This window comes from Arvicanthis niloticus, chromosome 19 (genome assembly GCF_011762505.2).
Source record: "Arvicanthis niloticus isolate mArvNil1 chromosome 19, mArvNil1.pat.X, whole genome shotgun sequence".
NCBI classification, from domain to species: Eukaryota; Metazoa; Chordata; class Mammalia; order Rodentia; family Muridae; genus Arvicanthis; species Arvicanthis niloticus.
The window spans coordinates 27,842,560-27,856,622 of NC_047676.1; the positions used below are offsets into that span (position 1 = coordinate 27,842,560).

General features: G+C 37.9%; 1 protein-coding gene across 13 annotated transcripts in view; it reads left to right on the forward strand.

Annotated features, from left to right (window-relative positions):
* The window catches only part of Spef2 (sperm flagellar 2), a 156,923-nt gene that overhangs the window by 19,235 nt on the left and 123,625 nt on the right, over positions 1–14,063 (forward strand). For 9 of the 13 annotated variants that reach the window (XM_076916088.1, XM_076916095.1, XM_076916096.1 and 6 more), the window contains 5 exons: positions 1,091–1,261; positions 3,165–3,305; positions 6,151–6,215; positions 10,531–10,717; positions 12,266–12,454. In XM_076916088.1, the coding sequence (XP_076772203.1) occupies positions 1,091–1,261; positions 3,165–3,305; positions 6,151–6,215; positions 10,531–10,717; positions 12,266–12,454 (753 nt within the window). The remainder of the gene's footprint in view (positions 1–1,090; positions 1,262–3,164; positions 3,306–6,150; positions 6,216–10,530; positions 10,718–12,265; positions 12,455–14,063) is intronic. The other 4 variants (XM_076916091.1, XM_076916098.1, XM_076916099.1 and 1 more) reach the window with 1 other exon arrangement.

Consider the following 14,063-nt stretch of genomic DNA (forward strand, 5'->3'; position numbering starts at 1 on the left):
TCAGGGGCCATTGCCGCAATCTGCTAGAATATCTCATGAGCATCAGGTTTTCTGTTAGACAGTAGGGTTATTCAGGGCAGACATCTTCGGCTTTATATACATTGTATCTCCATCTGAGAGCAAACTCCACAGTTAGTCACGAAACAATCTCAACATTACTTCTTTGTACTGCTCAGCACAAAGGCAATGTCTTTCCTGTTTATTGACAGGGTGTCTTTGAGTATGTCTAGACTACTCTTGCCTTTTCTTCCACACAAACATCCCAAACTCATATCCTCTCCTTCCCAAACATCTTTCCCATTTCTGCTGTCTACCCAGGTCACATAGATTTTCCTTGTAACGACTGGAGCCTTTGTGTTAATCTCCTAGTGTTAATATCCTATTCCTCATTGTTTTGCCATGTGTTCTTAAGATTTGGGTACCTCAAATGCCTAGGGAAATACTTGAGCATTGAAAATATTCAGAAAAAAAATGTGTTTTGATGAATTGTTACCATTTTTTAGTTCCGATTTTATCCCAAGTGCTTGCACAAGGATGACATTGGCAAAGCCCCCACAGACTTCATGTTTGCATGCCAGGAAGGGAAACAATGTTTCTGTAGAGTAGTATATATCATAGTGATTTAAAGATGAGGAGAAAGAGAGCACAGAGTAGCTTCTCAATAAACATGGAAATAAGACAGTCAAGCAGTAGTTGGGGAATAGAAGTTTAAGGGACAAAACACATTTTATAGAAACAGAGACAACAGTTAGTGGAGTAAATGATTTGGGAAGACAACAGGATGTTGTATGAGGACCAAAAGTAAAGAGGTCTTTTGATTAAAGAAAGAAGAAGGAAATCAAGAGCAGGTAAAATGTAAATACATATGACACCATTTCGTAAGAATGAATATAAATACAGTTTCTGTTGTTCACAGGGAATTAAAATTTTTAGTGATTACCATGAATGACATAGTTTTTAATTTATTTTAATTATCAAAAGTGATGATTTCTATAAATTTTATATTCAATACAAAATGTCTATGATTGCAATGGCAGCATACCTTTTAGTCTCCAGTAACCAAAACCTTTGAAATGCTTTCTTCATCTAGAGACTTAAAAACCTGATACCACGCCAAACCGATTTCAATCTGATGCGGGTTACATGCAGGTTTCAAGAAAAGTGTAAACAAATGAAAGAAGATCTTGCCCGAATGCATTTTGAGAAGTTTGAAAAAATTCAAAAACTTGAGGAAGAGCAAAGACACTTTAATATCGAGAAGGTTGCATAGATCTTTTTTTTTTCCTTCCTGAAAATTCATTAGTACCTAGTATACTTGGGGGTACATTTCTACCTGTAGTAAGCACACATTGCATAAACAGCAGTGCACATAGATTGCATACAGTGATGCATGGCTCTGCTTGGCCTCACCAGACCCCCCCTCTTCCCATCTCGGTTTGCACTTGCTCTCGCTGCACCTGTGGCTGAGAGCTATCAGCTGCCTGATGGGACAACTTTCTTTCACTGAAAGAAATTTGCCCTCAGCTCCTTTGGGAAAGGATTTGCTACTAGCTTACCCTGCTGGTCAAAGGACCTCAATCCTTATATCCCTGTGGAAGACAGGAAGGATGCTTCCCCATGCCCTGCTCTGTTCCTGTTCCATTCTCCTCAATGTCCCAGTCTCTATATCCTGCTCCATTTATTTTAGGGGATTACTTTTCTGATTGCTTCCCTCTCCAATTATGTGAAGCATCTTATCTTCACTGTCCTTAGCTACCGCTTTGCGTAAGTCGCTGCTGATTCTAAAACCTCTTTGGAAAAAAAAAGTCTTTAATGATCTATGTCTTTAAAGACATGGGAGGAAAACCATCAAATCATTAAAGACTTTTAAGAGAATTTCAAATAGCTGGATGCATAGAGTGTGCTAACTACAGGCAATGGAATTATTGCTCTCCCTGTTATATTTGAAATTTGCTTTTTAAATTGATTAGTATGTCAATAGGCTAATATATCCTGGATAGAGTGAGCTTCTTGTGGGGAAGGGGGGACGCATTCAAGAGGCAAACTATAGAAAGCCTTCTGTTAGTTCCCGTAGGACAGAATCATTCTTCAGTGTTTCTGCATAGCAGAGACAGGGCACTCTAAGTGCAATGTCTAAGTTGAGGCCAAGAGCTTGGACTCATGGGCGTTGAAACAGCCAGCCCAGGTATGAATAGCCAAGTATAATACAGGAAACCTCCAAAGAGAGAAGAGTCAAAGTGTGTAGGATTGTCAATTATATGGAAGAGAGATTGTGAATTATGGCCATAGGAAATAAACAAGACAGGCGACAAAGCCTGTAGTTTCCCCATTTTCTTAAGAAAAAGAAAATAAACATATGGCAAAAAAATAAAAGTCCACATGAAATAAACATACGGCAAGGAAGTAGAGATTCACAATTTTAGAAAATGAAATAGAAAATTTAAAAATGATAACTTCTGCATTTTAGTCATAAATGTAATTTTCCTTGGATGTAGAAATTAGGGAATTCAGTTCTAATACAGTGCCTTAGTAGTAAAGACATGTATCATTTTCATAAGATGTTTAGCTTTAAAATATTTAATAATATATATTTTAGACATTTCTCTTTCAGTCATATTATTCTCTTTATCCTTAAAATTAATATTGCTTGTCTTAAGAGATAATCCAATAATGCTTTATATTTTGGTTTCAGGCCAGTAGTTGAGGTTGTTCCTGAACTCATATATGTATAAGTAGACTGGATTGGGGAAGCTGACCTTCCTAGTGACAGCTATTGGGTCTATAGAGTCTTCGGGGGCTTCCTGAGAGAAAGAATTTTCATACTTGGGCTGGTCATTAATGTGACATTGATAAAAAAAAAAAAAACTATAATATTTTTGTATTTAAAGCTCCTGACTATTCTTGTACCAATGCACATAATGACAATGCCTACATTATTTAATCATAATTTTATCATATCAATGTGTTCAGCATGATAATTTTCAATGTAAATAATGCCAATGATGTCTTTTTCAATGATGTCTTTCTAATTGTGACACCTTGTGCCTTTGTTAAGCTGTGAAATTTTCAACAGATAACTTATGTATTTGTGTATCTGTGTATATGTTACATTCTTACTATTTCAACAAACTGAATGAATAAATTAATGTATATGCTATACTCAGCAACGCTTAAACAGGAGACGACAAAACGAGATAATGGCCAAAATCCAGGCAGCCATTATACAGATCCCCAAGCCTGAATCCAACCGAACTTTGAAAGCTATTGAGGCTCAAAAACTGATAAAAAAGAAAAAGGAGGCAGAGGTAAGTGGTAGTCACTTGTCTCTTGTTTCTCTTAAAAAAAAAATGAATGGCCTCTCTCTCTGCAATGTGCAGGAGAGACCTTCCAAAGGCTCTTATATTCTTTTCAAAACTCTTGTTTGCTTCGTATCATGGTGTAACATTAGGCCAGAGAGATAAAATGCCCAATGTTTGGGGTTTCTACTTGGACTCCTGTGTTTATAGGGAGTCTACTAAATTAGGTAAGTGTCGGGAATACACCATTCCTCTTTATCATGCAATATGGTTTCTTGTGAATCCCAGAAATGTTAATTGACTTGTTGCTGTTAAAACATTTTAAATTAAAATACCTGCACCGGAGATACATTTTTACTAGACCACACCGAGTGTCGACATTCCAATAGGATAAAATCTAATTATGTCATGGGAAAGTAATACTGTGTTTGGACAATTCCTGATTGCTTCTATTCGTTGTTGAACTAAGAAAGGTAACAATAATTATCATTAGTTCAACATAGGTCAAGATATCAACTGTCACTTCACTTTTTATTGACTTGTTTTCTCTCAGTTCCATATTAACTTCTTCCTTTATAAATGTAAAGGAAACTGAAATCTAGATGCTGCCATATTTTACTGTAGTAAATGGGTGCAGTAAGAAGACATTGGCCTAGATCTCCTATCCCTAAACCCACAGTATTTTGTATTGATCAATGCATCATTTATGAAACTCTAATAAAATATATTAGATTTGGATTTGAAAGTGTATTATCCACATATTTTTCTACCTCCATTTTTATATTTAGCAACTAAATTTCCCTGAGCTTTTGAAGATTTATTAATAAAGATTTGTAGTACACAAGTGTGAGCTGAAATTATTTAGAGAAAGGTTATAGTGTAAGTTAGGTGGCATGGGAAATGTTCACAGCATACCACACAAACACTGGTAAGAAATATTTATATTTTAAAAACATGCTGCTGCTGCTGCTGCTGCTGCTGCTGCTGCTGTTCTTGGTGATCGTCCCACGGTACTGGCACCTCCAATACACTGGAGTCTTCCACTGCAACTAGGCTTCACCAATAGCCTCTCATAGGCTCTCTTCATGGTGCCAAGTCTCAGCTCCTTTGCATGACCCCTTCAGTCCTGGGTCATCAACTGCAACTGAGGCTGTACCTTCACCAATGGCCTTCCATGGCCTGTCACAGTGCCAAGCCTTAGCTGCTCTTCATGATCCTTTCATGTCTTCAAAACCAGTACCACCTGGGTGACTTTTACAACATTACAAAGTCCAGCTGCAGCACAAGGTACAAACTTGGCTATCTCTGGAACACAGCTTCTTGGTGCTCTCAGAAAACATTTCCAAGATTTCACCTCAGTGATGTTGGTCTCTTCTTCATCACCACTAATTTCTTAGCCCCAGGAAATCAGCATCAATTATCCCAGTAGTCCCTTCTATTTTTCACTGTAAAGCAAGAGCCACATGGCTGAAGCTGCAGTGTTCTGCTGCTTTCTGGGGCTGGAACATGGCCCCCACCCCTTTATTCTATCACCAGCTTTGTTTTCTGCCTCCCTCTCTGCCTAAGCTTGGCTGTCCTGAAACTTGCTCTGTAAATTGACCTTGAACTCAGAGATCTGCATGCCTGACTTCTAATCACTGGGATTAAAGGTGTGGTCCACCAAGGCTTGATTTAAGTTTTTATTTAACTAAAATTTACTTGTTTTTGGCTGTCCTTGAACTCATATCTGCTTGTCTTTGCTTCCTGGGATTAAAGATGTGTACTACCTTGCCTGGAGTTAAATTTACTTGGGTGGAATATTGTTCCAAGGTCACTACTCCCTTAATTCAATGTTATATTCTTGAATTCAGCTCCATTCACTTCCTGGTGTCCCTTTAATACTCAAACTATACGTTTTGTATTTTTCCTTTCTTAGCTTACTTATGTTTGTTCAAAATGCTCTTTGTCAGACTTAACCAGAGAACAAAGTCTCTGTTGGGTTTTTTGAGACTTCCTTTTTCCATGCAATTAATATCTTTACCTTAGCCCTAGGCAGTCTCTTCAGACAAGGGCAAAAAGCAGCCATGTTCTTTACCAAAATATCACAAAAACAGTCTCTAGGCCACATTAAGTTTCTTCTCCACTGAAACCTCTTGGGCCAGCAGGCCTACACAGTTCAGAGGACCCTCAGCACCACTGTCTTAAGTAGTCCCAGTAGGCTTTGGGCCATTAGGTCCCACTTAAAACATTCCACAGCTTTCCAAATCCAAAGTTCCCAAATCCACATTCTTCCAAACAAAACATGGTTAGACATATCACAGCAACACCCCAGTCCCTGGTATCAACTGCCTGGACTCTGATTAGTGTTAATTGCATTAGCATTCTTTGGTACACTATTTAAATGAGAGTCTTCTGTCTGCGGAGATGGTTCTATGGTTTAACTACCTGCACCGATAAGCAAATGTGTCTGTGTCTGTAATTCAGTAAACATGTTTTGAGATGGGACCAGAGACAGAATAATTCCCAGCAGAGAATAAGAGACCCTGAATAAAACAAGATTAAAGAAAGAAGTAAAACTGGAGGTTGTCTTCCTCCTCCTCCTATACACACACACACACACACACACACATTTTTAAAATGACAGGAGAGAATGATGAAATAAGTGATCTAGGTGAGACAATGTCTACATTGCTAATTTAAGGTAGCCTCATCTAAAAGAACGAATCAAAATTGTAGAAGTACTTCAGCTTGTAGTGTCTTGCCACTTAATTGTTTTGAATTAGTACTATGAGTCACCTTTTAAAACTGACTGAACATGATGAAGTTTCTCAGTGGCTTTTAAAGGCAAAGAACTAATGTCAAATTTTCTTTAAAGGACGTGGCCAATGAGATTAAGAAATTTGAAGCGCTAATAAAAAAGGATCTCCAAGCTAAAGAAAGGTAGGATATATTTTACTTCACAAACACGTAGTCAGTGCTATGAAGAACCTTTGAATATTTATACAAATAGTTTATGTAACATGACTTAAAATTCAGATTATTTATTCATTAACAACTTCAATCTACCATGTGAATGTGGGTATCAGGAAATGAAAAGTCAGTTTATTTTTCTGTGCTGTTTATTTTGTTGAGTTTGTACCCATCTTTTAACATTTACTAAAATCGTCACACTAATTTAAAAGTGCCCTAGGGGAGCCTTGGTTGGACTTTAGTTTGTTTTCTTTCATGTCAGGTTCTCTGTTTATTGCAGATTATAGCAATAAAGTGTTATTGAATGAAGTTTTTCATCAAATGTTATGCAATTGTGTGAGTTTTCTTCTGTAAACTGCACCCATTTAATAACTTCATTTACCTTAATATAAACCTATCCTATGTCCCTTCATTTCTTATTGTAGATCCTTGAAAAGAGCCTATTAGTTGCTACTCCTATAGATGCAGTGTAGGGTTTTCTACCTTTAAAAATAGAAACTATCCAAGCTCTATAATTTTACATCTTATTGAATGAAATTCTGGAAGAATTCTATATTAAGGGAAATTTCCCCAAGTCAACCACACACTTCAGTCCCAGTGTAATGGTTCTGAATGAGGAAATTCAGAGTCCAGTGAGGACTGAAAAGTCAAAAAACAAACAGTAAAAAAGTCAGAAATTGAAAAAAAATCAATAAAAATAGAAAATATTCCTATTTCCTTTTTCCTACCCTCTGCACAAATTCCAGATGTCCTACCTTGATCTGCATGGCCCTTATCATTTTTGTCTCTGTCCCGGGAAAGCAGAATACTCCAAAGGTACATAGGTGACAAGGAGGATCTGCAATTCTGTCCTTGTCTCTTCATCATTTATTGTCTCTCCTGCCATGTGGGAGCTTCTGAATTTCATTCAATCCCATCTGTCAGTTATTACCACCCTTTCCTGGACTATTGAGTCCTTCACCATGAATTTTTACCTGTATTTATACTCTGGTCATTTCAAACTGTTGAGTCTTCCATGATGCTCATCGATGTATTTTTAATTGACTTTTATGTTAGGTAAGAAAATGGGAATACGTCTTACTCTTTCACATGTAGATATTTAGATTAGCTAGCAATATTTGCAGAAGAGACCATCCTTCCTCCAACGTAAGCTTGGTACCTTCACCAAAACCCAAGTGTCTATAGCTGCAAGCATCCATCTCTGGATTTGATATTTCATCCCACTGGCATGCATATTTGTTTACATGCCTTATCATGGTGGATCTGTTACTGTATTTCTGACTTGTAATTTGAGATCAGGTATTGAAATAGTGTCAGAATTTCTCCTTTTGCTCAGATTCCCTTCGGTATCTCAAATCATCATGATCATTATAATCTTTCCTAAGGAAAGTGAATTCACTTTGAATTTTTAGGTGAGGATATTCTGGAATCATTTAAAATCTTTTTTTTTCCTTTTTCTTTTTTTAAAAGTTGAATATTATATTTACATTTCAGATTTTATCTCCTTACCCCATTCCCCATCCACCCAGGAACCCCCTATCCCACCCCACCTCCTCCTGCTTCTATGAGGATATGTCCCCACTCACCTACCTACTCCAACCTCCCCATCCTCGAATTTCCCCACACTAGGGCATCCAGCCTTCATGGGACCAAGGATTTCCTCTCCCACCTATGCCTGACAAGGCCATCCTCCCCTACATATACAGCTGGAGTCATGGGTCCCTTCCTATGCGCTCCCAGGCTGGTAATTTAGACCCTGGGGAGCTTGGTTGGTTGGTATTGTTCCTCTCCTCATGGGGCCACATACGCTTTCAGCTCCTTCAGTCTTCTCTCTAACTCCTCCATTGGGAACCCCTTTTTCAGTTCAATGGTTAGATGTGAGCATCTGCCTCTGGGTATGTCAGACTCTGGGAGACCTCTAAGGAGACAGCTACATCAGGCTCTTGTCAGCATGTACTTCCTGACATTCACATCGGTGTCTACCTTTGGTGACTGCACATGGGATGGATACCCAGGTAGAATGGTCTTCAGACAGCCCCTCCTTCAGTTTCTGTCCCACACTTTGTCACCATATTTGCTCCCTTGAGTATTTTGTTACTGCTTCTAAGAAGGACCGAAGCATCCACACTTGGTCTTCCTTCTTCATGAGTTTCGTGTGGTCTGTGAGTTGAATCTTGGCTATTTCAAGCTTTTGGGCTCATATCCACTTATCAGTGAGTAAATACCATGTGTGTTCTTTTGTGATTGAGTTACCTCACTCAGGATATTTTCTAGTTCGATCATTTGCCTAAGAATTTGGTGTAAAACATTTACCACGGAATTCTCAAAATACGTATTTGACAACATTCTACACTGCTAATTACTGCATAAAACTCATTAATAGCTACAAACGTTTTATAAACAAACAAATATCAATAAAATATAACCACTGTTTTCGAGACACCAACATGTAATAAAATGAATATATCTTGAATTAAAATTACCATAGAAACTTATTTTTAAGAATGTAAGAAGTGCTTACTAACAAGAGCTATCCCCTGAGAGGCTCTGCCAGAGTTTGACCAATACAGATGCGCAAGTACACAGCCAAACATTGGACGGAGTGCGGGGACCCCAATGGAAAAGTTAGGGCAATGAATGTAGGAGCTGAAGGGGTTTGTAATCTCATAGAAAGAACAATGTTAACCATCCAAAGCCCCCAAAGCTCCCAGGGATGAAATCACAAACCAAAGAGTACACAGGGAGTACCCATGGTCCAGCTGGATATGTAGCAGAGGATGGCCTTATCTGGCATCACTAGGAGGGGAGCCCCTTGGTCCTGTGGAGGCTTGATGAACCAGGATAAGGGAATACTAGGACACTGAGGCAAGAGCGGCTGGGTAGGTAGGTGAGCACCCTCATAGAGGCAGAGGGGAGGTAAGAAGGGATAAGGGGGCTTGTGGATGGGAAACTGAGACAGGAGATAACATTTGAAATGTAAATAAATAAAATAACCAATAAAAAATAAATAAATATAATATTTTAATATTTAATAACTATTTGGTATTTGATAAAGATTAGTATTTATTATTTAAAATAAAATTAATTTAAAATTAACATTTAATAAATATATTATTTAATAAATATTATATTGATATAAATACAATAATGTTCTTGTTATTGAAATATTATTGAAATTTAGCCCACCAACTCTTTGTAAAGAGGACAGGAAAATAATCTCTCAGGAGTTCAAAATTTATCTGGGAGCAACAAAACTACAAATTATGATCTAGAATATCATAGGATCTATGAAACAACTATGTATTAATCTCACACAAAATATGCATTTGTAGGAGGACTTCTGCCTATGTAAACATTGATGACTGTTTAGTCATGACACATGTTAGTAACATACATTTGTGGTTTTTTAAAAATAAATTTGCTTATATTCTAAATTAAATATATTAGTGATAACATAAAAATAATAATTCATAATATAAACTCATTATTTCTTGGCAAGAAGAATTATCATGTATTTTATACAGCTCAACTTGTCATTCCAATGGCTTTTTAAAGACATGGGCAAATGAGAATTGATGATTCAATTGCTACACACATAAAATGTTTCTTTCATTTTAATAATAACTTTGAAAGAGCTATAAATTCAATGCTAAGGGACAATTTATTTCACTGAACTTTGGCACTCATCTTTTGGGAAGACCTGTGTTGATGCCAGGTCAGACGTCTGCTGAAATCATAGGGGCCATCTTTCAACTGCTAAGTTTCTAACAAAGGCTGGGCCACTGCCCTAGGAAATCATATGCCTATCTGGGAGTACTTAGAGTAATCTGTGCCATTGTGAGAAAGAACAGAGTATCTATAGATGGGACCATCTACAGAGGAACTGTGTTTTCCATATCTAATCTATTGCCATTGAGGCATCTGCCCTGACATTTGGATTATCTACAGTTTGCCTACAGTTGACTTAAAACAGGAGAAACAAGAGGCCAGTAGAAAGATGCAGGAGAGAAGTCAGAGTCTCTAGTTAGATGGCAGAGCCTAAGACCTGAGAAGAGATAAGCTTAAGGAAAAAGCTATGCTAAGGTTCTCGGAGGGACAGATCTCAAAGTGATGTAAAGAAAGTGGAATCAGCAGTAAGCTACAGGCTTCCACATTTATCCAGTGCTTGTATTCACAAAGTAACAAAGAATTCAAAGCAGCTTTCTCCAGAAGTCTTCCATTATTATTTCAAGGAAATAATGTGATCACACTGTGTTAAAATCTAACACGAATCTGTTACCTTTAGTGTATCCAAGACTTCTTTAGAAACAACAGACCAGACAACTGCAGAACTGCTCAACACTTATTCAGATGATGACTACATTAAAAAGATCCAGAAACGCCTAGAAGAAGATGCTTTTGCACGTGAGCAAAGGGAAAAAAGACGACGGAGATTGTTGATGGACCAGTTAATAGCTCATGAAGCACAGGAGGTGAGATCTTTGATGTTAGTTCTATGTGAACGTTTGCCTAGAACTTCAGAATACATGGGCTTGTGTTCATACAAACAAGTATTTTATATACATGTTGTCTGTCACTCTGAGTCAGATCTCATAGATAAATCCTCACATCAGAACAGCAAAATCCTCACTTATAAATTGTCAAAGCACCATCATTAGTGACTATAGATCCTGGGGTACTCAGTAATTCGTAAGTTGTACTGTGGCCCATCCCTTCAAAACAATCAGTTATGGAACTGATTAAAAGTTACCCAAGTAAACACCTAGGTTTATATCACAGCAGAAGTGGGAAAGCCTGTGTCTTAGGGTTTGTGTTCCTGCACAAAACATCCTGACCAAGAAGCAAGCTGGGGAGGAAAAGGTTTATTGTTATTCATCACCACAGGAAGTCAGGACGAGAACTCACATAGGGCAGAAATTTGGAGGCAGGATCTGATTGATGCAGGGGCCATGGAGGGATGTTGCTTACTGTCTTGCTTCCCATGGCTTGCTCAGCTTGCTTTCTTTTAGAACCCAGGACTACCAGCCCAGGGATGGCACCACCCACAATGGGCCCTCCCCCCCTTGATCATTAATTGAGAAAATGTCTTGTGACTGGATCTCACAGAGGCGTTTCCTCAAGGGAGGCTCCTATTTCTGTGATAACTCCAGCTTGTGTCAAGTTGACATACAAAACCAGCCAGTACAGCCTGTAAACAAAAGGAGACTATTTTAGGTTACATATTTTTAAAAATCTTTCCCACATGTTCTAAGGACAATTAAGGCAGAAGTGAGTCTTCCATTATTTTCATGTATTCACTCATAATCCAGGATCATTCATTTAAGTTGTAAGCTTGTAGCCTGCCTTAGCAGACACCATCACATATTATAGTTTAGATGAGGAACTATCATACATTTTCCTGCAATTTTAGCAAACAATGCATTTCTGAAGCACGAGCTACTTTTATAATAGAACAACAAAAACAACAACAACAAAATCTTTCCCACTTAGCTTCTATCTGAAGGTCCTTATAGTTCTTCAAACTGAAACTTAACACACAAAGCCTTGACATAGCCATCCCATTGTTCCAACTTAGGTTTTGATTTGTTGCCTAAGAAAGCCACCAGTTCCGTATTTACCTGAATTGTCTTTCCAAAAGTAGTTATAATGAAGAGCATATACATAATTTCCAAACATCCAAAAACATAATTATAAATAGAGAATTGCATCTGGAATGTTTTGAAAACTCACATAATTGGGCTGTTATTAAATTTTAAAGGAAGTAACAACTTATTTTAAAGCAGTTACAACTTTCTATACCATAAAGTTTCTAGAAATATTTATTATTAGATCTCTGATTAAATAGTGTGTGTGTGTGTGTGTGTGTGTGTGTTTTCTGTTCAAAGTTAAACCAAAGGGTAGAAGTGGACTTAAATGACTTGGCATGCCTTTCACACATTATTTGCAAACTGACTTCTGAGTCACTGGGTAATATGGACTTGGCTTTGGCAAGTCATTGGTTCTGGCCCTGGTGTTCACAGGAGGCCTATCGGGAAGAACAGCTCATCCACAGGCTCATGCGCCAGTCCCAGCAGGAGCGCAGGATCGCTGTGCAGCTCATGCATGTTCGCCACGAGAAGGAAGTTTTGTGGCAAAATAGAATTTTCAGAGAAAAACAATTTGAAGAAAGACGACTCAAGGATTTCCAGGATGCTCTTGATAGAGAAGCGGTAAATAAAATTTCCGTTAAATATCCTATTTGGTCATCAGTTTCTAACTGACAGGGTAGGAGGCAGCCCCTACATAGTGTACCCTCCATCAGCTGTCTTGATTCTAAGTATTGCATGCTTGCTGCCAGTTCTGGGGTCGCTTGTCACTCACCATTTTTGCTTGCCTTCTTAGTTCTAATGCCAAATGATTCCTCAAGAATTATTCAATAGTATTAATATTCTCTGAGTTCTTGAATAGTGATGATAGTGTGTGTCTTTGTGTGTGCTTCTCAGTTTGAAATGCTTGGTTCATCTCTATTTTCCTTGAATACCTAAACTACCCTTTTCACTTTCTTCAGATATAGTTTTGCTAACAGAAGGCTGATGATGATCATCTAATTTTCATGTCCTTAAATTGTTATGTTTTTACCTTAGACACCCAGGGGCCTTTCCTATCTCTAAAGTTACTAGTCTGATCACTCGTATGAATGATCTTAGGAGACTATTTTGAGGCAGAACAAGAGCTTTGAAGACGCTTTCTTCCAATAAGAAAGAATTAGCAAATAGACAATTCATTACTCTTTAGTATGACACAACGTCCCAGGCTTATATTATACTATACTGCTCCTTCCTCTAAACTATAATAATCCCTGGGAAGGCAGGGAAACTGTAATTTGTTGTCAATGAGAACAGTGCCTAGAAGCCAACTTCTGTCTCCTGGGTATGTTCTTTGCTACTCTAATATTATTTTGAAACTCAAAAATCAAAATATCCAATGTGTTACTCATTTGCTACATCACATTTCTCCTAAACTTCCTGTGTATGCTTTTTTTTGTAACAAAAATTGTTTTGTTTATTAATGGATTTCTTGGCTCGATTTTTGTTCTATTTCCCACTGGGGAACTCATGCTTATTTTATCAGTTTATCAAACTTGCTTACAGACACATGGAGTTCAACAACTCTGATAGCTTGCATGCGCTGTCATAAAACATTCTTAAATGAGTCTGGACAGGAAAGAAGCTCTTTCAGCAAATAACGAATGGCATTCACCAGCCTGCTGGCTCCTTCTGTGGTAATCCATGATAAAGCACATTTTGTCCAGTCCAGTCTTTCTTGATTTTAAATTTTGGTGCCACCTACTGTTATAAATAATAATTAATCACAAAAATTTTGAGTAGTAGCTTCAAGATGCAATTGCACTATTCTTATTATATGCATAGAAAACTCTTACAAAAGCAACAGATAAACACTATCTGTAAGTTTACACATAAGGAAAGAGAAGCCACAAGAATAAAAGTCAAAAGTGTGTCAGGATCAGAGCTTTCCTGTAGGTCTCTGTAGCCCAGTCTTATTACTATTAAAAATTACTATGTCCTCAGACTTCTTTTATATTTCTTCTTTCTTCTTTTAGGGCTGCAGCATACTATGATATAATGAGATAGGACAGTATGGTGAGTCTAGCACAGAGCTAATGGTAGAGTTAGAATGTAGTAGGGAGACCAAATAGCAGATGGAAAAGAAGAACAGAGAGACAAGGGAAGCCAAGATGAGAGAGGGAAGACAGGAAGGCTTGGAGGGAGGGAGAGAGGAGGGGAGAAAGGGAGGGAGGGGAGGGAGGAAGGAAGGAAG